The sequence below is a fragment of the Papio anubis genome, chromosome 11, assembly GCF_008728515.1.
Source record: "Papio anubis isolate 15944 chromosome 11, Panubis1.0, whole genome shotgun sequence".
Taxonomy (NCBI): domain Eukaryota; kingdom Metazoa; phylum Chordata; class Mammalia; order Primates; family Cercopithecidae; genus Papio; species Papio anubis.
This window is the reverse complement of record NC_044986.1, coordinates 113,737,883-113,765,356: the sequence shown is the minus strand read 5'-3', so window position 1 is coordinate 113,765,356 and position 27,474 is coordinate 113,737,883. Positions and strand designations below refer to the sequence as shown.

Sequence of the window (27,474 nt, the reverse complement as noted above, 5' to 3'; positions counted from 1 at the left end):
ATCTCATTTCATCCTTCTGCTATGCTCTACGGTAGATGGAATATTGTTACCAGCTTCATCTTACCAGCGAGGAAACAGGCTCAGAGAGATTTCATTAATTTACACAGGCCTTGGTTTTGATCTTTATCCCTGAGGAAGAACAGTGAACTTCCCTAGGAATGTTTCAGTGTGGCATTTCAAATCCCAGCTCTGCCACTTACTAGTTGTATGATTTTGGTCAAGTTATTTCACCTTCTGGAGCCTCGGTTTCCTCATCTGTCAAATGGGGATAATAGTAATACCCGCCTGACAGGCTGTCCTGAGGACTGAGTGAGGTAGCACACATACAGAGCGTCTTGTGCTCAGCATACAGTCAGCGCTCAATAAATCTTAGCTACTATTGGTTCACTCCTAGAGCACCCAGAACAGGGCGTGGCTAGGAGAGGTGGATGAGTGGGTCCCCATCTCTCAGCGTGGCTCGAGTCAGATGTCCCAAGCTTGTCCTCTTTCTTTGCAGGTCAAACCCAAATATGTAGCTCATGAAGCTTCCTGAGAGCCGTTGTGAACTGTGTGCTGTGAGTGTGTTAACACCCCACAGTTCATAGGCTGAAATTCCAACCTATGTGATGGTATGTGGAGATAGGACCTTTTGGGGGTAATTAGGTCATGAGGATGCAGCCCTCATGAATGAGATTAGTGCCCTTATCAAAGAGACTTGAGAGAGTTCTCTTGATCCTTTTGCCATGTGAGGATACGGTGAGAAGGACACAGTGAGAAGACAGCAGTCTATGAACCAGAAAGTGGGCCCTCACCAGATACTCAATGTGCTGGCGACTTGATCTTGGACTTCCCAGCCTCCAGAGCTGTGAGGCATAAATGTTTGCTGTTTGAGCCACCCAGTCTATGGTATCTCGTTACAGCAGTCAACCAAGACAGGACCCTCAGGACTGTTCTGAGCCGCCCACGGTCCCCTGGGCCTGTCAGGGTCATGTGGTCTGGGTGTGTTGCAGGGGCCGCCCACTGGGAGCTGCCTGTGGGAGACCTACCAGAGTCAGAGATGTCATCCCAGTAGGGAGAGTCAAACTCATATTCTGCCTTGAGGATCTGCTCAAAGAGCTTGGAGTCATTTTCATCATAAAAAGGAGGGTAGCCGCAGAGCCTGGAAGACAAAATGGAGTAAAAGCTGGAACATCTGCATATCCAATATGGTGATTTGACACTTTGCCTGGAAGGAAGAGACATTACCAACTGAGTTAAGAAAATCTGGCAAAGCACCGTGGCTCACACTGGTAATCCCAGCACTTCGGGAGGCCAAAGCGGGCAGATCACTTGAGGCCAGGAGTTCGAGACCAGCCTGACCAACATGGTGAAACCTCGTCTCTACTAAAAAATACAAAAAAAAAATTAGCTGGCTGTGGTGGCCGGTGCCTGTAATCCCAGCTACTTGGGAGGCTGAGGTGGGAGGCTGAGATGGGAGGCTGAGCAATGAGCCAAGACTGCACCACTGCACTCTAGCCTTGGCGACACAGTGAGACTCTGTCTCAAAAAAGCACACATCCCACAGGCATAGGCAGCACAGGAGTAAAACTGCGATGTCATGAATAGCCAAAAGGGTCAAGTCAGGTCATGATCAAAGGTAAATATAACTATCGAAGTCCCCCTTAACTCTGCACAGAATTAACCACAGAGTCCCAGACACCCTAAAAACCTACCGGACAGCCTTCTTCACATACACGTTATTGATCTTACTGTCTGTAATACTGTCCCTAACAGAGGATGAGCTGATGGAGAAAACCAACAAAATATATGTTTAATATCCGTTTCAGGGCCCTTCCAGGTTCATTTTATTTCAGAAATCATCAGAGGAAGAAAATGAAATTTTATGACCTTGCGTATCAAGTTGCCACAAGACACCATAACCTGCACATTGTCACGCACATAACCTGCACATGAGCACGCTGCCATGCCCAAACTGGGTACGTGGAGGGTTGTGGTTCTGCCCACTAACATGCAGTAAGTATTAGCAGGGCTGACACACGTTGTAAGACTGCAATAGCATAATACTACCCATTTTTCCATGGAACCATTTCAAGGTTGATTTTTAACAGATCATATTGATGCTGGTGCAAGTGACTTCTAATTTAGAGTTCCGGTGGGACAACAGTCATCTGACACACGTAATGGGAGTGGAAATTCTCATTAATTAGACCCACTACAATTTGTTCCATAAAATCATGGATTCTCATTCCAGTTCTGAAATCAGTTTCAATGCTACTTTTACCACTGATGCATTTTTTTGGACCAAAATTTCCTTCCCTGAAAACACGAAGGGCTGGCCTAGAAAATTCCTCATATTGTTTCCAGCTCGAAGATACTGTGGCTCTATGATTCAGTTTGGCTGGCTAAAACACTCAGGAAAAGACCTAGAACATGCTTGGGGCCCATGTGGAGGCGGGGGCTGGCCTTGGTTGGCACTGGACGGCCAGGAAGAGGTGGGCCTAAGGCTGCAGGAAGACGGTGCTTGATTCCAGAAGGCCAGGTGCAGTGCTGCGTGGTACAGAACTTGCTTCTTGGGCTGCGACAACCCAGAGGCTGGCAGCCACGGTGGCAGTTTATTTATTTATTTTTTCTTTCTTGAGATGGGAGTCTCCCTCTGTCACCCAGGCTGGAGTGCAATGGCGTGATCACAGCCCACTGCAACCTCCACCTCCTGGGTTCCAGCAATTCTGCCTCAGCCTCCCGAGTAGCAGATTACAGGCGCCTGCCAGCATGTTGTGCTAATTTTTTTTTCTTTTTTTTTTTTTTGTGAGACAGAATCTCGCTCTGTCACCCAGGCTGGAGTACAGCGGTGTGGTCTCGGCTCACTGCAAGCTCTACCACCCAGGTTCACACCATTCTCCTGCCTCAGCCTCCCAAGTAGCTGGGACTACAGGCACCTGCCATCAAGCCCGGCTAATTTTTTGTATTTTTAGTAGAGACAGGGTTTCACCATGTTAGCCAGGATGGTCTCGATCTCCTGACCTCGTGATCCACCCGCCTCGGCCTCTCAAAGTGCTGGGATTACAGGCGTGAGCCACCGTGCCTGGCCAGTTTTTGTATTTTTAGTAGAGATGGAGTCTCTCTATGTTGGTCAGGCTGGTCTCGAACTCCTGACCTCAGGTGATCCACCCTCCTCGGCCTCCCAAGTGCTGGGATTACAGGTGTGAGCCACCACGCTTGTCCCATGGTGGGAGTTCTGACCCAAACAAGCCCTGAATTGTACCACATAGATCAACATAGCCATAGCCTAGGGACTAGTCTAATGAGAACAAATTAACAAGAATCAACAGACTGCAGGACTGCGAGGGATTAGACTGTCAGCACATAAGAAATGCAATACAGGTTGGAAACACAACCTTGGTACCGCCATTCCTCAGCTGTTCCTCCCGTGGGACGCGCATCACCAGCCACCGCTGCGCAGGGGTGTGCCTGATGACATTTTTAAAGGCTGTGAGACATTCTGTGGGCCCAGAAGAATCAAAATAATCTCTCCCCACAAGGTTGCTTTAGGGGCTAAGAGCCTGGAAAATTTCATTTCTAAAGATGTGCTGCTTTTGGTGAAATGAGCAAGAGCCAGGGCTTCCGAAACCACCAGGCAAATAGCTCACTGCCCGCGGAAATCCTGGAGCTCTGAGATGGGTCTGTCCATTTCTCCCACGATGAGGATTCAGGCAAAATGAAATGTGCATATTAGGAAACGCAGACAGAGCAAAATGTTAGTTCATCTTGGAATAAAACCTAAATTCTAGATATGTGAGGTTTTTGTTTATTTACAACCGCGTGTGTTTTTCTTCAGGGTTTGGCTTTCTTTGCAAGGAAAAAAATCTTTAAGAAAATTCCGAGAAAGATTTATTCTCCGGGTGCCAATCTTTTAAATGTATATTCCAGTTTCTTCTGGCCTTAGCTCTTTTTTGTTTTCGAGTTTTCGTATTATAGGATATTGTGTTTGTGCAGCTATACTAAGGACGCGGGAAAAGGAAATGGATTGAGCTTGGAGCCTAAGTAAGTTAAAATTAAGAGAAAAGATTTAAAAATAAGGATTGTAAAATAACAGAAGGACAAACAGAAGTTACAAAATCTTCCTTAGATCTAGAAATTTCAGAGAGCTCCCTGGCCAAGCTATGTCATTAGCAGGTTTGCGTGGAGGTGATCTAAGAGGAGAAGTAACAGCCTTGGGCTGTTTTGATACACAGAGGACTTCTGTGACCACGGGGCCGCCCACTCACACTGGTAATCCCAGGGTTATTTACAAATGTTCCAGAAATGTGGCTTCTTTTACATATCCAACCCTTTAAATAATCCACAAATTATATCGCCAAGGGTCCTCAAAGGCAATAATGCCTTTCCCAATTTTTCTAGGCTTCAAAGTTCCTGATTCAGAGTAACACTGGCATTTGCAACTGTCACACCCAATCAAGGCAATTCAACTTCAAAGCACTCTTCACTGCCTCCATCCCAGCCTCGGGTCTACCTTCCAGGAAGAACTCTTACACCTTACTATCTTTCCTGCTGCCTTTTTTCCCCTCCCCTCAGTCCTTTGGGTCTAGAGGTGCTCACAGCTCAGCTGCAATGAAGCCCAGGGTCACGGTGCTATTCCTTGTGGTTCCCAGACCTCCCTTTTCGTATATAGTCCTCGCACATCCCTCATTTTAAAGGCGAAGAAACCAACAAGCAGCAAAATCAGGGCCTGAGCCTATTCTGTCGGATTTTAGGCCTGTGTTCTTAACCATTTTGCTCATGCACTAAAGGGAGGGACTCGAGAATTGAACTTTGGGCTTCAATCTGACTTTGCATTCTCTCTGTGGGGCGTCTGGTTGGCCCTACCTGCCCCTGCATGTGCAAGTGGAACCCTCTGATGGGACCCTGTCTCTCCACCCCCAGCTCCCACAGGCAGGGTCTAACAAGTAAGATGCTACTTGGGCCAGGCGCAGTGGCTCACGCTTGTAATCCCAGCACTTTGGGAGGCCAAGGTGAGCAGATCACCTGAGGTCAGGAGTTTGAGACCAGCCTGGCCAACATGGTGAAACCCGGTCTCTACTAAAAATACCAAAATTAGCTGGCCGTGGTGGCAGATGCCTATAATCCCAGCTACATATGGGAGGCTGAGGCAGGAGAATCGCTTCAACCCGGGAAGTGGAGGTTGCAGTGAGCTGAGATCACACCACAGCACTCCAGCCCGGGCAACAAAGCGAGACTCACATAAAAAAACAGTGGTGCTAGGGGAGTACCAGCCACAGCCACGTGGGACACCAGGCGGTGACTGTTATATTTTATTTTGTGGTAAGGACACTCAACATGTGATCCTCCCTCTTAACACTTTTTTTTTTTTTTAAATGAGGCAGGGTCTCTCTCTGTCACCCAGATTGGAGTGCAGAGGTGCAATCTTGGCTCACCGCACCCTCCCATCTCCCAGACTCAAGAGATCCTCCTGCCTCAGCCTCCCAAGTAGCTAGCACTACAAGTGCATGCCACCATGCCCAGCTAATTTTTTTATTTTTGTAGAGACAGGGTTTTGCCATGTTGCCTAGGCTGGTCTCGAACTCCTGGGCTCAAACACCTGTCTCTGCCTCCCAAAGTGCTGAGATTACAGGCGTGAGCCACTGTGCCTGGCATCTTAACACATTTTTTTTTTTTTTTTTTTTGAGACGGTGTCTCACTCTTCACCAGGCTGGAGTGCAGTGGCGCCATCTCGGCTCTCAGCTCACTGCAAGCTCCACCTCCCAGGTTCACGCCATTCTCCTGCCTCAGACTCCTGAGTGGCTGGGACTACAGGTGCTCGCCACCATGCCCGGCTAATTTGTGTGTGTGTGTGTGTGTGTGTGTGTGTGTTTTAGTGGAGATGGGGTTTCTGCCTTGTTAGTCCAGGATGGTCTGCGATCTCACGTGCCTGAAGTGATCCACCCACCTCGGCCTTCCAAAGTGCTGGGATTACAGGCGTGAGCCACCAGGCCCGGCCAACACATCTTTAAGTGTACACTACACTACTGTTGACTATAGGTGCAGTGTAGCACAAGAGGTCTCTCAAACACATTTATCTTGCTTCACTGAAACTGTATGTGCCCAGTGATTAGTAACTCCTCATGCCCCTCCCTCCAGTCCCTGGCAGCCACCATTTCCACTCTTTCATTCTATGAGTTTGACTATTTTAGATACTTTGTCCAAGTGGGATCATGCAGTATCTGTCTTCCTGTGCCTAGCTTATTTCACTTAGCACTGTGTCAATGTCCTCCAGGTTCACCCATGTTGTCACATGTTGCAGAACTCTCTCCTTTTTAAAGGATGAATAGTATTCCCTTGTATGCACCTACCGTGTTTTCTTCATCCACTCATATGTTCATAGGCACTTAGCTTTTTTCCACCTATTCAGCTATTGTGAATAAGGCTGCTATGAACATGGGAGTGTTCATCTCTCTTCAATATCTTGATTTCCATTTTTTTGGAATTGCTAGATTATATGGTAGTTCTATTTTTAATCTTCTGAGGAATTGCCACACTGTTTTCCATAGAGTCTACACCTGCAAATCCTCCCCAGACCTTGCCTTTTTGATCTGTCAGTGACATACAAACGGCCAACAGGCATGTGAAAAAATGCTCAATATCACTAATCATCAGGGAAATGCAAATCAAAACCACAAGGAGATGCCACTTCCTACCTGTTGGGATGGCTATTATCAGGCAGTGATTTTTAAAAAGTATTTCTGTATGGATTTTTTTTTTTTTTTTTTTGAGAGAGAGTCTCACTCCGTTGCCCAGGTTGGAGTGCAGTGGCTCAATCTTGGCTCACTGCAACCTTTGCATGCTGGGTTCAAGCAATTCTCCTGCCTCAGCCTCCTGTGTAGCTGGGATTACAGGTATGCACCACCACACCCGGCTAATTTTTGTGTTTTTAGTAGAGACGGGGTTTCACCATGTTGGCCAGGCTGGTCTCAAACTCCTGGCCTCAAGCAATTCACCCACCTCAAGCTCCGAAACTGCTGGGATTACAGGCATGAGCCACCACACCCAGCCCCGTATGGATCTTAATAGTATTTCACAGTTTTCGTTTTTGTTTTTGTTTGTTTGTCTGTTTGTTTTTTGAGAAGGAGTTTTGCTCTTGTTGCCCAGGTTGGAGTGCATTGTGCGATCTTGGCTCACTGAAACCTCCGCCTCCTGGGTTCAAGCGATTCTCCCGCATCAGCCTCCAGAGTAGCTGGGATTACAGGCGCCTTGCCACTACACACCCAGCATTTTTTGTATTTTTAGTAAAGATGAGGTTTCACCATGTTGGCCAGGCTGATCTCAAACTCTTGACCTCAGGTGACCCACCTGCCTCAGCCTCCCGAAGTGCTGGTGTGAGCCACTGAGCTCAGCCACTGTCTTCATTTTTAATTGGCCAACATACACATAGTCACTTAGTACCTCCTGGCCTACGTAGGCCAGCAGGAGGTATACTGAGCACTCATGCATTTGTCAAGTATTTGGTTTGCACCTACTACATACCAGATACTGAGTTTGACACTGGAAATACAATGCTAAGTTAAGAACCAGTTTCTGCCTTCAGGAGCTCAGAGTGGGCGAGAGAGGCACATAAAGAGATAATAATGACATAGGTGACAGGAACAAATCTGCAGAGGCTATTCTGGGTAGACAAGGGCCTGCAAGCCAAGCTGCCTGGTGGGAGTGGAGGAGATAGACGCCTATGCCCCGTCTCGGGGATGAGCAGGAATTTTATGGGAGAAACGGGGGGGCTGCCGGCAGGAGTGGCCGCCCAGGAATAAGAGCATGGGGCATAAACCAGCAGTTGATTCGAGTACAGAAGAACAGCTTGCTGCTGCGGTGCAGCATGTAAGCTGGTGCACAGTGAGAGCTGAGGTGATGCCTGGGAGGGCTGTGTTCCCCACCCTCAGGTGGGTGGTCTATCTTGCAGGTAGAAGGAAGCCCCTGAGAGGTACAGACAGAGGGGCGATAGGGACAATTGACTTTGCAGCAGAGACATTTGAGGCAAGAAGACAAATCGCCAACTTGCCTCAGCCAGAGGAGACACGGCGGCCTGCAGTGGAGCTGGACAGGGGAACAGACAGTTTAGACACAATCGGGCAGATCTGGCGTAGGACGGTGTAAACAGCGAAGGCCAGGATGCCTCAAAGGTCCCCAGCATGGACTAGAGATGACGTCCACTGCCTGAAGAATGCAGGACAAGGAGCAGGTGGCCGGGGTGGCCTGGCTGTGTCAACCACAGCACCTGGTAATTCCAGCTCCCTCTTTAGTGGACGCTGCCTGCTCAGAGAGGTGGTTCCAGGCAGTTCTTTGTAGGCAGGGTGAATAGGAGAGAGGGCAGCGGAGCCAACTCCCCGAGGCAGCCCCATCCCTGGTAATTAGCTCTGATAATTACACTGGATCTTGCCTAGGTGTCCACCGCACAATAAAAGAAAGCAGGGAAGAGGGCAGAGCATGGGCCAGGAGGAGAGACCTCTACTCAGTGGTGAGGCTGTGAGAGGAACCCATGCTCGCGGTCGCATCAGTGCTCGGCCTTCCAGTTCATTTCACACGAAGCTGTGCAACAAATCCCTCTTCCTTAAGGCAACCGTAGAGAATCTATTCCACGCAACCAGAACTGCCAACGTCCCACAAAGGATAAAGATGTGATTCCTTTCAGGCTGGGGAGAGCTGGACCAGGTACACGGGAGGGATTCAGGTGAAGGCAGCCAGCAGGCAGCTGGAGTTAGAGGCCTGATGCCAGGGACTGGTGTATCATGGGGGTGCTGGGAGAGAGCCATCAGCACATGCGTGAAAACCAGGACAGGAGACGCGATCGCTCAGAACAGATAAGATCCCTCAGCTCAGGGGTCGCACACAGACCCGCCACGGACCTGATCTGGCCCATGATGTGTCTGGCCAGCAGCGATTCCAAACAGACATGACTTTGAGTGACCAGAGACAGGTGTTGATCTAGCCAGATTGCCACAGCCCCCAAAGTCCCCACGGTCTTGGCGTATTCAAGCATGCATGTATGTGGATGGGAACCAGACTCAAATTCCCTGGAAGCCTGGCATGGCTGGCTGGCTGGGTAAGCACAGCTAGTTTATCTGCTTCTTTGTATGTGCCAGCAAGCCCCTGGCATGGACAAAAATCACCCAGCTGATCACACATTAGGTCATCTCCCTGGCCTTCCACCTGCTCAGCTGGTGACTTTGAGTCAAGGGTCAAGGGTGGAGCTCGGGAGAAGGCCACTTTGAAAGAGGGGAGGAGCCTCAACACTGTGAGGTCCTGCTGGGCTGCAGAGCTGCAAAAGGGACGCAAAAGGTGTGGGCCCTGCCAGGGCCCAGAGGTTGGATGCTACGGAACAAGTGGATTCCTCCTCCACAGCTGCTGCAGGAAGGCAGGGGAGAGTGAGCAGTCTGACAGGTAATCAGGGAAGGCTCCCGGGAGTAGGTGTGACCTGCATCTACAGCAGTGATTCAGGCTGGGAAGCTAATATTAATAAAACCCGCCTGTCAGGGAGTCCTCTGGCTGTCACCAAAGACTGACTGAGCACTGACCAGGTCCCAGGCATGGAACAGAGGGTCAGAGTCCCTATTCTCATGCCATTTACATTCTAGTTGGGGGTCAGGGGGACAGATACCCAACACTAACCTTCAAAATAAACAGCAAGTGTAGAAGATACCAGGAAAGGTAATTTGGAGCTGGTCAGGGGAAGCCTTGCATCCCTAATTGAGAAAATTCCTTTCTATGCACCGTTCTCTGTGCCCAGGGTTGCTCTTCTCCCGCTGTGCACAGATGTGACCTGCTCTCTCCCAAAGCCCCGTGCATGGGTCTATGCTCAGTGCTGTCTTTCTTGATCCCACCCGGCCAGGGCAGACCCCAGCTTGATGTTCTCCAAGTTTCCCAGGCACCATCATCAAGGCATGTGTGTTGGTTTCTATCTGTCTACGTCCCATTGTCTTCTCTGATAAAGTCTGAGCCCCCCAACGGTGGTGATCCTCATTCCTTTTTGCAACCCTGGTCCTAGACCAGTACATAGCATGCGCTCAGCAAAAGGTGGCTGGATGCACGAGTCGTTCAATGTCTGTGTTTCAAGGACTGCCATCCCCCACCCCACTCGGTCCCTCTCCAAACAGTTCTCATTCTTCACAGTCCAGCCCACCTCCCTCTAGGGTTCTCTTAAGAAATATAAAGATATTGGCCTATCAGCCAGGCACAGTGGTTCATGCCTGTAACCCTAACACTTTGGGAGGCTGAGGTGGGTGGATCGCTTGAGATCAGGAGTGAGTTTGAGACTGGCCTGACCAACATGGTAAAACCCCGTCTCTACTAAAAATAAAAAATTAGCGGCCGGGTGCGGTGGCACATGCCTGTAATCCCAGCACTTTGGGAGGCCAAGACAGGTGGATCAAGAGGTCAGGAGATCGAGACCATCCTGGCGAACATGATGAAACCCTGTCTCTACTAAAAATACAAAAAAATTAGCTGGGCGTGGTGATGGGCACCTGTAGTCCCAGCTACTGAGGAGGCTGACGCAGGAGAATGGTGTGGACCTGGGGGGCAGAGCTTGCAGTGAGCCGAGATCACGCCACTGCACTCCAGCCTGGGAGATAGCGAGACTCCATCTCAAAAAAAAAAAAAAAAAAAAAGAAAAGAAAGAAATGTAAAGATATTATGGCTTATTATCATGATTATGTTTACCTTCACACCTTGATAATGAGTCCCTGAAGGACAAAGCCTGTGCCATATCTAGTATTTCTTTTTTTTTTTTTTTTTGAGACAGTCTCACTCTGTTGCTAGGCTGGTGTGCAGTGGTGCAATCTCGGCTCACTGCAATCTCTGCCTCCCGGGTTCAAGCAATTCTCCTGCCTCAGCCTCCTGAGTAGCTGGGACTATAGGTGCACGCCACTGCACCCAGCTAATTTTTGTATTTTTAGTAGAGATGGGGTTTCACCATGTTGGCCAGGATGGTCTTGATCTTCTGACCTCATGATCTGCCCGCCTTGGCCTCCCAAAGTGCTCAGATTACAGGCATGAGACACTGTGCCTGGCCTAGTATTTCTTTTCTATCTATCTTTTTCTATCTTTTTTTTTTTTTTGAGACAGGGTCTAGCTTTATCATCCAGGCTGGAGTGCAGTGGCATGATCATAGCTCACTGCAGCCTCGAACTCCCAGGCTCATACAATTCTCCTGCCTCAACTTCCTGAGTAGTGGGAACCACAGGCCATGCACCACCATACTGGGCTAATTTTTTTTTTTTTTGGGTATAGACAGGGTCTTGCTGTGTTGCCGGGCTGGTCTTGAACTCCTAGGCTCAAGAGATCCTCCCACCTTGGCCTCCCAAAATCCTGGGATTGCAGGCATGAGCCATCATACTCAGCCTATATCTTTCATTAGCACTCAATAGTATTTTTTTTTTAAATTTTTTTATTTTTTTGAGATGGGAGTCTTGCTCTGTCACCCAGGTTGGAGTGCAATGGCACAATCTTGGCTCACGGCAACCTCCACCTTCCGGGTTCAAGCGATTCTCCCACCTCATCTTCCCAAGTACCTGGGATTACAGGCACCCACCACCACGCCTGGCTAATTTTTGTATTTCTAGTAGAGATGGGGTTTCACCATGTTGATCAGGCTGGTCTCGAACTCCTGACCTCAGGTAATCCACCCACCTCTGCCTCCCAAAGTGCTGGGATTACATGTGTGAGCCACTGCACCTGGCCTCGATACTACTTAATGAATATCTGTTGATTGATTATTCTTTGATGAACAAGAAATACTTTGTGTGAAATATTCATGCCTGTGTGTGTGTACTGACTTAAGAAGTTGTACTGAACATCCCAAAATAGGTGTTTACCCTGAAAAATGAAAATCGAACCAAATTTTCCCAAGTGTAGTACTTTCTCAGTTATTTTTGCAGTGAAGTCTCCTGATGGCCAATGGCATCCACTGTAAATGACACTACTCAAGGCAGACTGGAATGAACACAAGGAAACTTCAACATGCCCTGGGCCCACCTAGGTCCAGGGCCTCAACCACTGCCTCCAGGGACTTCCTTGATGCGGAGCTCCTCCCACCAGCAACTGCCCATCCGATGACAGAGCTGACAGGTGGCGCCTCCCGCTCCCAGCCTGAGTCCTCAAACCAGAAGCTGAAAAGTGTGTTTGAAGAAGTACTTTTCACAGTAGGGGGACTCGCAGCGTCAAAGATTTTATTCTGGGGGCCAGAAGCTATCACCTGGTCCAACCCCTTGTTTAGGAGACAGGGAAAGTGAGTACCAGGGAGCTGAAGAAGAGATCTGGGCATCCATCCAGAGCTCTGGTCTAGAAAAACAAAGGCTACTTCAAGCCAATTCTACAGATATATATTTTATCTATCTATCTATCTATCTATCTATCTATCTATCTCTCTATCAATCATATATATATCTGTGTATATATATAAAAAATTATTTTTTTTGAGATGGAGTCTCCCTCTGTTGCCCAGGCTGTAGTGCAATGGCGTGACCTCGACTCACTGCAACCTCCACCTCCCAGGTTCAAGTGATTCTCCTGCCTGAGCCTCCCGAGTAGCTGGGCTAATTTTTGTATTTTTAGTAGAGATGGGGTTTCATTGTGTTGGCCAGGCTGGTCTCGAACTCCTGACCTCAAGTGACCTGCCTGCCTCAGCCTCCCAGAGTGCTGGGATTACAGGTGTGAGCCACACCCATGCTTGGCCAATTCTACAGATACTGATAGAGCACTGGCATTGTGTGAAATGCTGATCATGGAGTAGTAAGACAGACCCAGGTCTTGCCCCTCAGGGTTCCACAGTCCAGCCTTATTTAAATGGGACAGTGGAACGTTTACTTTTCTACAGTAGAGAAACCACTTCTAGAGAATGTGTCCTGTAAATGGTTTTTTTTTTTTTTTTTGAGGCGGAGTCTCTCTCTGCTGCCCAGGCTGGAGTGCAGTGGCGCGATCTCGGCTCACTGCAAGCTGTGCCTCCCGGGTTCACGCCATTCTCCTGCCTCAGCCTCCCGAGTAGCTGGGACTACAGGCACCCGCCACCTCGCCCGGCTAGTTTTTTGTATTTTTTAGTAGAGACGGGGTTTCACCGTGTTAGCCAGGATGGTCTCGATCTCCTGACCTTGTGATCCACCCGTCTCGGCCTCCCAAAGTGCTGGGATTACAGGCTTGAGCCACCGCGCCCGGCTCCTGTAAATGTTAATAACCACAGCTACCATGTACGGAACTGTCACCATGCCAGACACTGGGTTATGCAATTTACATATATTATTGTCTCATTTAATGCAGTTCTAAGCTAACTTTTTCAATCTTCAATTTCCAGATGAGGAAGTAAATGCATGAAAGATTAGACCACTTGCTTACATCTAAGAGACAGCACAGAATTCTACTCTATTTGTGCAACTCCAGAGCCAGGTCATATTAACCTTTGGGACCTCCATCCAGACGTAGCACTGCAAAGCTGGGGAAACACCATATCTGCATGTTCTCTTTCAGAACCTACCTCTGCAGTCAGACTGCCACGATTTTTCTATACTATACTTTTGAAAACAGAGCCAGAGACAAGGTCATGTGACCTGCCAAAGAAATGAAGAACAGGCCGGGCGCAGTGGCTCACGCCTGTAATCCCAGCACTTTGGGAGGTTGCAGTGGACAGATCATGAGGTCAGGAGTTCAGGACCAGCCTGGCCAACATGGTGAAATCCCATCTCTACTAAAAATACAAAAAACTAGCTGGGTGTGGTGGTGCGCGGCTGTAATACCAGCTACTCAGGAGAGGCAGGAGAATTGCTGGAACCTAGGAGGCAGAGGTTGCACTGAACTGAGATCGTGCCACTGCACTCCAGCCTGGGTGACAGAGCAAGACTGTGTCTCAAAAAAAAGAGAAAGAAATGAAGAACAGCCCAGAGGTCTTGCAGTTCCAAAATCAGCGTGGAATGTTCTACCCAGTCTGTGTTCCTGAAGACAGATGGGAGGAGAATGGCCAGGATCATGATGGCCCTGTCTGTGGAGAGAGGGCCTGGAGAAAAATGAGGGTGCGTCTGTACTGAGCAAATCCCAACAGGACAGAGAAGCTTTTTTCCAGTGCTACGCTCCCATGCAAAGCTGCAAGAGGATACAAAAGCAAAGAGTTCCCTCTGGCGAGGCCTTGCAGGGCTCTGTGAGGCTGGCCAGGGCACAGGAGTGCCTTGCTGACTGGGAGAAATTGGGAAATAAAGTTAACAGATATAAGTGAATTTTCTAAACACCTGTGAAAGTGCTGAGACTTATTTTATTTTCTGAAAAAATATTTGAACACAACAGTTCACACTGATAACTGAATAATCATCAGTTAATGGTAACCCAGGACTCTGTGTTTTAGTCCAACTGGAAGAAAAGGCCATGAAGGAGAATAGAAGTGATTTTTTCAAGGAAAAAGGGCGACTTTTTCCTTGTGTGGAAAGTTTTCCTCAGCCAGCAAGTCAGAGGAAAGGAGACACAGGTGTGGAGCCTGGCTCCATCAGGAACTGTGTGAGTGACACTGGGAAAAAAAGTCACCCTCACTGAGTTCAGTTTATTCTGTGAATGGGGATAACAACACCCACCTTATATAAATATTGGAACATATGTCATGTATTCCATATGCTAATATGTATGATATATAAAACACACAGATATACAGACAGGTGATGGATAGATATAGACAGATAGAGACAGATGATAGATAATGATAATGAAGATAGATATAGATAGGAAGATAGATGAGATGGATGGATAGATAGATGGAAGGATGGATGAATGGATAGACAGATGACAGATAGAAAGATGAATGAATGGATTCATGAATGGATGGATGGGTGGACGGATGGATAAACAGAAGATGGATGGATGGAAGGATGGATGGATGAATGGATAGACAGATAGACGACAGATAGAAAGATGACTGGACAGATGGATGAGAAAGATGGATGGATGGATGGGATGGATGGATGGATGGATGGATAGATGGATGAGATGGATGGATGGATGGATGGATGAGATGAATGGACGGATGGATGAGATGGATGGATGGATAGATGGATGGATAGATGGATGGATGGGATGGATGGATGGATGGATGGATGGATGGATAGACAGATAGCTAGATAGACAGAAATATGGATGGATGGATGGATGGATGGATGGATGGATGGATGGATGGATGGATCGGTGCTAGAGATGTAACATCTGAAAGTTCCAGTGACATAGTGATCATTAAATGCTGATTCCCACACCCTTATCCCCCTGTTCTCCTTTTTATCCCAACTTCATCTCCTCCTTCTCAGGTTCCTCCAGCTGAAAGACGCTGAAGTGCAAGGGCAGCTGCACAGCATGGGGAAGAGCAATGTTGAGGTGGAGAGAGGAGCAGATGAGCCCTGAGGACTTACCCCAATGTCCCACACTCTACCCATCAAAACGAAGCAACGTATTTTAAAATTTTGGGCAACATCTCAGAACCACCCACTAACAACCGTACACCCTGACAGAACCTTCTAAGCCGTTACGGAAGGGACAGAGGGAGACGCTGCCTCTGGTCACTATTCTGAGCGCTGTATTATGAACATGATGACAGAATGCACTCGACCTGCTTTAGAAGTCTGATCTTTGTATGCCAGTATTTCTGAACACTTAGCCAAGGAACCCTCAATTCTAAGAACAGCTCCAGCTTTCCTGAGAACGCTTGCTCAAAGGCATATTTGTTAAGGAATATTTTTTATACAGTGAGGCCAAGCTGCCATAAAAATGACCGAAACAACAAATCCCCAGGTATATTACACATTAGGCAGGCTTCAAGGCCAACCCAGGCCCAATAGGGGTCTGAAAAACACAAGCAAAATCAATCCACTCTGGGCATCGCTCCTTTGGACATCAGAGTGTGTCCACATTTAGCGACCACTGGGTGGCCACTGTCTGTCCTCTGCCTTGGCACTCGGTCAATATTTAACAAATATTTATTGAATGAATGTCTGCACCCTGTAGGAAGAAATCTGAATTGTATTAATCTTACTCTGTATAATATGACAGACTTTAAGAAATAATAAAATAAAGCAAAGCTTTTAAAAGCTGATAAATCTTTCGTACTTATTTGCAAGGCCGACTTAGTAATCAAAACAGGTTTCAGCATATTATTTGGATTTATAACATTTAAAGGCCAATGAGACCTGAATCATTATAAAAATGTAATCCAATTATTTCAGTAACCGTATATTTGACTGTGCACATTTCCAGAGCTTTCTCCTTGCAAACTTACAAGAGAGCAGGCCGGGGAAACTAGGAATGGTTCACGTATTAAACTATGCAGAGGGTGACTCCAGCAAAGTACTGGTGATGAAAATGCAAGGGGGATAAATGCCTGCTGCACCCCCTGAGGTTTAGATAATGTCTTGCAAACTGAGAAGGAGTAAGCAGATTAGGAAAAGATTTAGGGGAAAAAGGAAAGGGAATACTGGAGAGGAAAAAGGAAACCCATTCCTTAGAAAGTTTATGCATGACTGAAATTGAACACTGGCAGGGAGGAAGGGAGGGAGAACAAAATACATCTCTAAGCATGACTAGCGAGCAGCAAAATCCACGTTTTGATTCCTGCATTAGTCAAATGGACACTACCTCAAGAAAGCGCGGGGCATTTGTGCAGAGCACCAGCCTCCTCCTAAAGGGCAAAACACATCTGCAGGAAGTTGGGAAAAAACCACTTTCAGCACAGCTCATGCTAACAGTGAAACTGAGTGCACACCGGGGACAAAGCAGATGAGTTAGTTCTCATGAGGGGTGGATTTCACACCAAAGCACGAAGACTGCAGACGCCCAATCTGGAGGCGATTAGCACCAAGTGCTAACCAATGATGCGGAACGCATGGAGGATTTCCAAGTTTGATTTCTGCAGCTTGACTTTGCTTACTTGGTGGTTAGGCTCTTCCTTCCTCCCTTCCTCCCTCCCTGGCTTCCTTCCCTCTCTCCTTTTTCTCCCTCTTTCCCTCCCCGCCTCCCAGTTTGGATGGGTAAGCAGTTACGCATCTGCATAGGCTGACAATGGCACCTGGGCAATGTCTTGCTCCCTCCATCCCACTGGCTGAGGCCTTGCACTGCACTTTCAGCGTGTCCTCTTCGCTGAATGCTCACAATGCACTTCTGAGATGGTCTAGAAAATAAGCCCTTGGAACGTGGACGGCAAGGAGACCAGACGCGGGAAGGTGGCACCGTGCACCACATTACACGGTGTCGCGTTGAGTCGTGGGCTTCGGATCAACTCTTCCAAGGATCCTCCCACCCATGTCCTCCAGGGTTTCCCTGACTTGCTGGTGTGCGGTGGAATCCCTCCCCTCCCAGCCTCCATCCCTGCTCTCTTCGTCACAAATGGGGCCCGAATCCACCTGCTTGCTATTGTGCCACCCGCCGTGGAGCTGGGCATTTTCCCCTGTGCGTGTTCTTTGTTCTTTTCACCGTCTATGCCCTGCCCCTGTCCTGCTGAGTGCTGCTGCTATGCAAATCCAACACATACTTAAAACCATAATAAAGAGCCCCTGATTCTTCCGTGTGCACAGTATCCTGCTAAGGGAATGAAAAAATCCTGATAATTCAGAGATTATATTTTCCCCATCCCCAAGTTTGAGATATTAAAATTTCAAAGCTCGATCAAGTCCTTCAAACTCTATTTTAAACACTATCTTTCTAATTGAATGGCACCTCTTTTCTCATACACAAACAGCACTTTTTATTTTCAGATAACTGGGTCTTGAGAGGATAGAACCATCAATCTCTCTAGGCAGATACTGAAGACAGAGCGCTTCCCTCGGCCTGGACTACCTCTCTCCTGGCAGATTCTCACCCATCTTTCCAAACCCAGGTCGCTGTCACCTGTCCTGGGAAGGCTTCCTCAGGCAGAGCAGAGTCCCGACTCTGTTCTAGGAGCTGCCCACCACCTCCCTCCCATTTCAGACAGCTGGAAGACTAGACTGTAATTTATCTGTTTACTGTCTGTCACCTCCAGCAGACAGTAAGTGCCTCCTAGGCCAGACTGGTGATAAATCCATCTCTGCATCCCCATCAACCTGCCTGACACATTTTAGGCTCGATAAATGTGAGTTAAGTGAACGGATGTCAATCTCCTGCCTTCCATTCTTCAGGCTAAATATCCCAGAGCATTTAGCTGCTATGTAAATGACGGCTTCTAGGAGATGGGGCTAAGATGAAAACAAGAGGGCACAGGAAGTAAAATGTTTCTCCATCTGGCGTGAAGCCACGCCATTCAGGGCACAAAAGTGATGGCTGTGAGTCACAACCTTCCGACCTCTCGCTCTGTGGTGCCCTCTCTACCTCACGGCCTTTGAAGGCAAAACCACAGAAGTTGGTGCATTCCACACAGCCTGAGGTCACTGGCAGGGAGCTGCTCTCCTCACCATCTAAATGCCCGATTTCCCTCAACTGCACTGCTTGTGAAGTTTCCCCCATCACTGTTGTGTGCCTCCTGCACCTGCTCTTTGACACCAGAGTATTTTGAGGGGTTAGAGGTAGAGTAAACCAACTGTCACAGACAATGACTCAAGTCTCTTGCCTCAGCTTAACAAAGCTGAAATATGGCCCAACTTCTGTCTCCAACTAAAGCTGCAGGGAGTCACAACCCACAGGTGGCATTTAGCCATCCCCAGGATGTACCCGGCAGAGAACATGATGGGGAGACGAGGTCCTTTCTGAAAACCCTTGGAAAGCAGCCAAACTGAAATGCAATCCATGAACTAAAATTGGTCACCCGGGAATCATAACAATCAATGCCTGCTGAAATCAAACAACGATGCGGGAGTGATCATGGGAAAGGGTGGGTGGCCGGAGGCTGGTCTTTAAAGCCGAAGAAAGGAGGAGTCATAAGAACTGGTCACTAGGGGCTGGGCACGGTGGCTCATACCTGTAATGCCAGCACTTTGGGAGGATTACTTGAGGCCAGGAGTTCAAGACTAGCCTGGGCAACATAGTGAGACCCTGTCTCTATGTTTTGTTTTGTTTTTAATTAGCTGGGCATAATGGCACACTCCTATGGTCCCAGCTTCTCGGAGGCTGAGGTGGGAAGATAACTTGAGCCCAGGAGGTCAAGGCTGCAGTGAGCTATGATTGCGCCACTATACTCCAGCCTGGGTGACAAAGCAAGACTCTGTCTCTAAAAAACAAACAAACAAACAAACAAAAAAAAACCAGGAACTGGTCAGCTGTGCTCACCAGCCAATAGAAAGAGCTGCTCAGCGGAATCATCCTTCTGTGGAGAAGGTGGCCTGGAGACCAGCACAGGCTTCATGAACGTATCTAAGGCCACCCGCCTCCACTGCTCTGATACCCTGTTCCAAAAGAAAGAAAGCTTCTGCTTTTCATTTGATTTCTCACGGAGCGTTTCCTATAGGGGAGAGAACATGTTTGTTTGTTGACACGCATATCCAATTACCTTGTGAAGCACAAACTGCATTATGATTTAGTCAACAGACAGTCCAGTCTTTTTTTTTTTTTCCTGAGTCTAGTTACTGTGAATCAATTCACAAAGATGTCTGAACAAGATGAACAAACAGATCAAACTGAGTTTCCAAATTTCTAAAGCCAAAATCCAGACCGTGAGCCCACAGTGGCTGGAATGAGGCACTGTGCCCCACCTCACAAAGCTCATGAATATAACCAGGCGACTGTTGCCGGCTGGCCACGTCAGTGAACAGTCCCTATTAAAGTCAGCACTCCTCATACTGATAGGAGTAACAGCCATCACGACCCCCCAGGGCTTGGGGCTGGGGCTCGGTGACCACGCTGCATTCTCTTCGGGGGATGCTTAGGCTCAAGTTCTCCTTGGAACATATGTATTCCATCAACAGTCAGCTGTCAATTGCTCAAAGGGATGGGAACTGCGTTGGCGAGGATCATCTTTTGTTTCAGAACACGGATATGAGCATGCAGACGAGGCCTTCCCTGTTCAATTCTTCCAAAGCTAATTCAGCTGCATGCACAGGCAAATCGACATTTATGTGAGCAAATTTTAAAAAGTGAGCGATGTGGAGGCCCACTAAAGAAAGCGGGGTACCACCAGGGTTTTGCCTAGAGTTTCTTCTAGGCAGAGAGGTCTGAGGTCTCCCCACCCATGGCCAAGTTCAGCCCACCTGTCCAGCCTGCTCCTGTGCCTCTGAAATGCCTGTTCCAATTTGGGAGTGGGAATCTCTTTAGGATCCTTCTCCACTGTTAGCCCACATTCATGGTGTCTCCTCACAATACACAGCATCCTTGAACATAATTTAGGCAAGTGATCACTAAATAATCATTAAAAAAATGAGTATTCTTCAAGTTCTGAGAAGAAAGGTGGGCTATATGTTATCACAAAATCAAGATTGACCTGTGAGATGCTGAAGTTCATCTTGATTGAGGAAATTTGTGCCTTGGACCTTATGCTATCTTGGCTGAGCCAAGCCTGTCATACTGGACACAACACGCTTATCACAAAGCCCAACCCACGCCATCCTCAGTCCTTCCCAGCAACATAAGCCATTTGAGCAAAGATGTTTTTTGCAAGTCCTAATCCCCAAAGCAAGATTCCTGGCAGGATAAGAACCCATCACATGAGTTTTTAAAAATGAGTGTCCTTGGTAGGAAAAAATATTTCTCCTTCCAAATGATGAATAGTAGATAAATGGAGACCAAAAGAGGGCCAATTTATCAAGTGCACACACCAGCAAAAGGAGGAATGTTTACATGGCGTGCAAGAGGAGAAAACTTGGTGCCGTGGCCTGTCACGGCCACTTTGGCTGCAGTCTGATATCTCAGCGTGACAGGTTTATCAAACAAAAATAAGAGTGCTACGCTCCAAAACACTGCAGGGGCTGACCTCTTTTCCATTACAGCAGCTGGGAAGAATGAGGTGCTCCGTGCCTTCCCCGGGGGAGGCGGCCTCCCTGGCATGCTGCCTGTTGGTCATGGACCGCTCAGTGGCCTGGTGCGTAAGTCTTTAGATGGGAATGGGAGACCAGGCATGGAGGACCCACGGGAAGGAGAGAGTCTGAGAATGAGACACACGAGTTCTGATGTCTAACGCTGCTTAAATCCAGTGCCTATCTCTGACATCGACACAAACTCAGGCTACAGAATGGTCAGAGGATAGCTTCATGAGCCCTCACGCAGGCCGCAGCACTTTGCTCTGGTCCTTGCCTCCCTCCCCATCCTGTCTGATGCTCTTATCTCTCTGCTTATCCAACCTTCTAGACCCACCTTGATGGTGCTTTTCCTTGTCCTCAGTGACCACTGCATTCTGTGACCTACCATAGCTGTGCACGGGCCTCCCTGTACATCAGACCCCCAGCCTCAAACTTATCATTCTTAGTGTCAACAACCAGCATTTATTGATTGCCTTCTCTATTCCAGGCACCGTGCAAAGGGTGAAACATGGAAAGATGATACAGACTCGATGCCTCTCAACAGAGTACCAACCATCTGTATGGTGAGAAAAGATGAATTTGTAAGGAGATTAATCTACTGAAAATAAAGTTGAGGCTGGTGGTTCTCCAAGTACAGCCGTGTTATGTACTCAATCATACCCAGGATTTGACCTATCACCCATAGGAGTCTGAACATCTTACAGAATACAACTGAGATGCCAAGAGTCCATTCATTCTCTGCTTGGGACTCACAGAGCTCTAGAAGGCACCTGGAAAAACAGAAGCCCAGGCTGCCATCTTGAAATCTGACACAGTCATGAAATTGATCTGGGACTCGTCTCTGGGGCAAAGCTAGTGTGACCAGGAAACCATCAAGTGGAAACTTACCAAATTTATACTCAAAGAAATATGGCATGTGTTTGCTTAATACTACACTTGAACCCTGGCAAATACTGCAATGTATATGGAAATCATAAGGGTTTGGGTGCACCACTTGTCAAATCATACTCAGAAGTACGTGCCAGTATCTCTATCCCAGAACTTTCCTGAACACCACACGTGCACACACTACTCAGTGGGTATCTCCCAAGGGTCTCAAGCTTAACGTATCCAAAACCAGACTACTGATCTCACCCACCCTCCTAAATCGGCTCCTCTTCCATTCCTCTCTCTTTTTTCTTAACCATCAACACAGGTATTTAAGCCAACTCCTTGGATTGAGACCTAAAGACTCCCTCTCCTTCATCCTCCACACCCAAAATAAATCTGAGATCTCTCCACCACTCTCTCCATAATCACTGCCTCCCCAGGAGAAGCACCTCTCACCACTCCTCTGCCCAGAGCTTCCCACTCAATCTTCACCTTCCACATTTTCCTTCCAATGCTTTCCTCAGAGTGGCTGGAATAATACTTGAATGTGAATCAGATTGGGTCACAACACTGCTCAAAACCCTTCCCAATGCCCTTGGGTTAAAATCCAAACTTTTACCCAGTCTCTCTTTGTTCTGGCACTAGGTTACTTCTTGCATGTCACCTTCTGATGTCCTGTCTTGATACTATCTTTAGCCATGCTGGCCCTCTTTCCAACGTCATCCTACCTATGGTCCATGGCAGACGTGGTTAGTTACCTAGAAGAACGCTGCTTTCACTCAAGGCTTCTCCCCACTGTCAACTGCTCCACTTGGCCAACCATCATGATCCTGTTTTCTTTGCCAGTGACTGGTTTAGGAAAGATACCAGAGAGCTTGCTCTTCTGTACTTTCTCTACAGCATGTGAGGCCACAGCAAGAAGGCGGCTGTCTGCAAGTCAGGAAAAAAGCCCTAACCAGGAAAGAATTGGTTGATACCTTGATCTTGGACTTTCAGCCTCCAGACTGTGAGAAATAAATATCTGTTGTTTAAACCACGTGGCATATTTTTGTAGCAGCCTGATCTGACTAAGACATCATTGCTCAGTTTTAAATTGCGTGTCCCAGGCATTCTAAGAAACATCTGCCAATATCTGTCAATATGTGCCTTCCCAGAGCTGTACCAATGCCCCACTCCCACGGCTGTGACTTCAGGGAAATAATTATACAAACAAACTCAAAGGGAGTCCACAGACATTCATGCAGACCAACTCATTGTTCAACGTTCAGATAGACATAAAGGAACAAATAACCAGAAGGTCAGAAAAAGGGCTACTTTCCCCAGCCCCAGGGAAGGTTTCTCTAGATGACTGATACTAGCTTCAGTTCTTTGCAGGAAGAACGGCCTAGCATTTATTTCCTTAAGCCTTCCATAGTTAAGCTGGGTGAGGCAGGACCTCTGATAAGATTTCTAACTGAGGACTTAGAGCCAGGGTGAATAACATGGGGCTCCTGTCCAGTGTCTGCTTACCAGGACAATGACCACATCCCCCGAGAAAATGGTATGCAAAATTGTGTGTGTGTGTGTGTGAGCGCGTGCATGTGTGCGGGTGCGTGTATGCGCACGCATGTGTGGGCACGTGCGTGCGCATGTGTGTGCATGTGTGTGTGTGTGTGTGCCCATGTGTTGTGTGTTGTATGCATGTGTGTGTGTGTTGTGTTCATGTGCTGTGTGCATGTGTGTTTGTTGTGTGCGTGTTGTGTGCATGTGCTGTGTGCACGTATGCGTGTGTTGTGTGTGTGCATGTGTTGTGTGCATGCGCGTGTGCGCGTGTGTATGCATGTGCATGTGTGTGCATACATGCATGTGTGTTGTGTGCGTGTGTGTGCATGTGTGGTGTGTTGTGTGTGTGCACATTGTGTGTGTATGGTGTGTGTGCGTGTGTGGTGTGTGTGTTTTGTATGTGCATGTGTGTGTTGTGCGTGTGCGTGTGTGGTGTGTGTTGAGTGTGTGGTGTACGTTGCGTGCACGTGTGCGTGGTGTGTGCTCACGTGTGTTGTGTGTGTGTGTTGTGTTTTGTGTGTGCATGTGTTGTGTGTGTGTGTGTGTGTGTTGTGTGCGTATGTGTGCATGCACATGTGATCTTATTAGGGGATAGAATCCACAACTTTCATTAGATTCTCAAAAGGCTGTGAAACACACCTCAAAAGGATAAAACTGCAAAAGGTGATCAATGTCCTTTGAAAGGGAAAGCATTCTGTAAGTGCAATATGTTAGTTTTAAAGCTCAGACGAAACGGCCCTTTGCCAATTTCCATAAAGGAGAGTCCTTTAGGCCAGGTATATCACAATGGATGAAATTCTCCTGTGATAATGGCAAGAATCTACAGGCACTGTTACCTAAACTCACACTAAGCAACAAACGCAGCCCACTTGAATGCTGGAGAAAGGCCATCTGCTGCTCAGATGCTGCACCAGAGCCAATGTGGTGGTGGTGGAGGGATGTTTCCAGCATTCCTGGAGGAGGAGAGGATGCCACACACTGCCAGAACTTTCTCCAGTCACCATCCCCTGCAGTCTCTCATTGTGTGCAGGGGGCTCTTTCTGCAAGGAAATGCTCCCTCCTTGGGGATGATGAAATGGGGAAATTCATTTCCTAGCAATTGCAGAAACAAGTTGGCCTAAGCCTACCCTAAAAGTATGTTCCATAATAAGTGTTTGAAAGTATAACTTCTAAAAGAAATTGTAATTTAAAAATAACTTTACAGTAGACTTAAGCAAAACAAATAAAACAAATAAGAAACAAAACTGATGATCCTGAAATAACTGCAACAAGCTTATGGCCTAGAATTGCATTTCCTGGGTTATGGAGATAAGACGTCTGAGAAGAAATGAAAAATCTAAAGGCTAAATTGAGATTTTCACTGCATTTTTTTCTCATGATTTCTTTAGGAGATGTACTATTTCCATAGTGGTTTGTGTCCACTAAAAAGCCAAAGTGGCACATGAAAAGAGGCTTAATTAGCTATTAGAAATATGCAAATTGAAACCCCCAATGAGACACCACTTCACACCCATTAGGGGGCTATTACCGAAAAAAAAGGAAAACGGCAACCGTTGGTGCAGACGTGGCAAAACTGGAACCCTTGTGTTTGCTGCTGGGCATGTAAATTGCTGGTGCTGCTGCTACAGAAAACTGTATGGTGGCTCCTCAAAAATTCAATGTAGAACTACCACATGGCCCAGCAATTCCACTTCCAGACAGAAACCCCAAAGAAGTGAAAGCAGGGATTCAAACAGGTATTTCTACACCTGTGTTCACAGCAGCATTATTCATGATGCCAAAAGGTGGAAACAACCCAAATGTCTATCAATGGACCAAGGGGATAAACAAAACATGGTCTAACCACACAACGGAGTATTACTCAGCTTTTAAAATGAAAGGAAATTCTGACCCATGCTACACTACGGATGGGCCTTGAAGATGTTTTGCTGAGTGAAATACACCTGACATCAAAGGACAGACACTGTGTGATTCCACTTATATGAGGTCCCCAGAAGAGTCAAGTTCATAGAGACAGAAAGTAGTGCAGAAGTTCCCAGGGGCTAGGGGAGAAGAGAAAAGGAGTTGTTATGTCAGGGGTGCAGTTTCAGTTTGGGGTGTTGGAAAAGTTCTGGAAGTGAACAGCAGTGTTGGTTGTGCAACACTGTGAATGGACTTAATGCCACTGAAATGTACCCTTAAACATAGCCCTGAACTGTACCCTTAAACTGTACCCTTAAAAATGGTAAATTCTGTTTCATGTATATTTTGCCAGACAAACAAAAAATGGCCAGTAGAGGAAGAACCCAAGGCAGCAGGTGGTACTTACAAGATATAGGCAATCACCCCGATGGACCAGCAGTCAACAGCTTTGCTGTAAGGCTTCTGGGCGAGGACTTCAGGAGCTGCGGAAAGACAAAGAAAAGACACAGCCTGACAATTTACATGCCTCAGACTGAAGACAGTTTTTGGGGGTCTGCTATTTGGCCTGAACTTTCAGTGAGTATAAAAACTGAGTAGAGAGACTTGACCCATTCTTTTTTGCTCGTTTTTTTTTTTTTTTTAAAGGAAGGAAGATAGGGTCTTGCTCTGTTGCCCAGGCTGGGGTACAGTGGCACAATCATGGCTCCCTGAAGTCTTGACCTCCTTCCTGGGCTCCAGCAAATCTCCCACCTCAGCTTCCTAAGTAGTTGGGAACACAGGTGCATGCCACCATGCCCGGCTAATTTTTTTCTTTTAGGAGATGAAGTCTCTGATATTGCCTAGCCTGGTCTTGAACTCCTGGCCTCAAGCAATCCTCCCACATCAGCCTCCCCAAATGCTGGGATTATAGAAATGAGTCACTGCACTCAACAGAAGAAATATGAAGACACTACAGTATCTAAAGAATGTAAATAAAAACATAATGAAGAGGGGTGTGCTTGTGTGTGTGTGTGTGTGTGAGAGAGAGAGATGCGAGATTACTGATGGAACTCAGTCAGTCAACAAACACATAATACATGGCTATTTTATGGCAGTGCTGTACTAAGCACTGTAACTTAGATCAGCCTGATGTAAAAAGAAATACTTATTTTGGGGTCTGGAGTCTGTGACGTCACCTCAAGTCACCTCAAGGCAACATTTCTGGCCTCTGTGTAGGGCCTTGCTGGGTGCTGTGGGGTCATAAAGGTGAAGCCCCTCCCTGGGTCTTCCTGGAGCTAATGGTGCCGTGGAGCTCAGAGTTGAGGCCAACCCTCTGAAAATCCTGCTTCAGGCCGGCTCCTAATTCCTTCTCCAGGGTTTGGGGAGGGCATCAGCATGCTCACTGCATTTTCCCATCTCATCTGTGAAACAGGAAAACTGCAATTCAACCTTGCATTCTTGGTTCTAAAGCACTCTTCATCAAGAGTTATCCATGCTGGGGGCTTGGACTCGCTCTGTACTGATCCTAACTCCCTGTTCCTGGCCTTGGGGCTTGTTCTATACCGATTCTCTCTTTTCCTGGCCTTGGGGCTTGTTCTGTACTGATCCTGACTCCCTGTTCCTGGCCTTGAGGCTTGTTCTATACCGATCCTGACTCCCTGTTCTTGGCCTTAGGGCTTGTTCTATACTGATCCTGACTCCCTGTTCCTGGCCTTGGGGCTTGTTCTATACTGATCCTGACTCCCTCTTCCTCGCCTATGGCCATCGCCCAGCATTGGCTACCCACCCATTCTGGCAACCAGCCGCATCTGGCATAGCTGACACTCAGTATATGTCAGTACAAAGAGTAGATAAATACAAGAAGAGGCAGTGAATCTGAGTAAAATATCCTTTGCCCCCAAACACATCTGATGGCAGTGTCTTTAGCACAGACTTTCCTGCAAATTTTTAAGGATAGAGAAAAATAGCTAGAGCTGAGAAGGTGCCTGTTAGATGCTGAGTTAGGTCTTCTTTTATAATGTATTAACTCGCTCACCCCAACAATCGTTGATGGGAAGTGCTAGTAGCATGATCACTATTATTCCCAAATTACAGGGGAGGACACAGAGGTATGAGAGGTCAGGTAAGTTAGTCAATGTTACCCAGTGGGAATGTGGCATCTACACGAACTTCTTTTCAGAAAAGACTTCACTTATATTAAGTGACTGCCATGAATTGGGTCTTGGGTGAGTCATTTATAAATGTTTTCTACTGCAATCCTTTGAACTCTGACAACTATCATGATGGGCAC

At 47.4% G+C, this 27,474-nt stretch overlaps 1 protein-coding gene and 1 long non-coding RNA gene across 15 annotated transcripts in view; one reads left to right on the top strand and one right to left on the bottom strand.

Moving 5' to 3' along the window:
- CAMK1D (calcium/calmodulin dependent protein kinase ID) overlaps positions 1-27,474 on the bottom strand; it is a 489,271-nt gene that overhangs the window by 20,857 nt on the left and 440,940 nt on the right. For all 14 annotated transcript variants that reach the window (XM_031652513.1, XM_031652515.1, XM_009213982.4 and 11 more), the window contains 2 exons: positions 25,612-25,687; positions 1,026-1,138 (listed from right to left, as the gene is read on the bottom strand). In XM_031652513.1, coding sequence (XP_031508373.1) covers positions 1,026-1,138; positions 25,612-25,687 — 189 coding nt within the window. The remainder of the gene's footprint in view (positions 1-1,025; positions 1,139-25,611; positions 25,688-27,474) is intronic.
- LOC103887314 lies at positions 13,785-16,069 on the top strand. The gene is made up of 2 exons (XR_004177095.1): positions 13,785-14,493; positions 15,288-16,069. It is a non-coding gene; the product is annotated as an uncharacterized LOC103887314 (long non-coding RNA).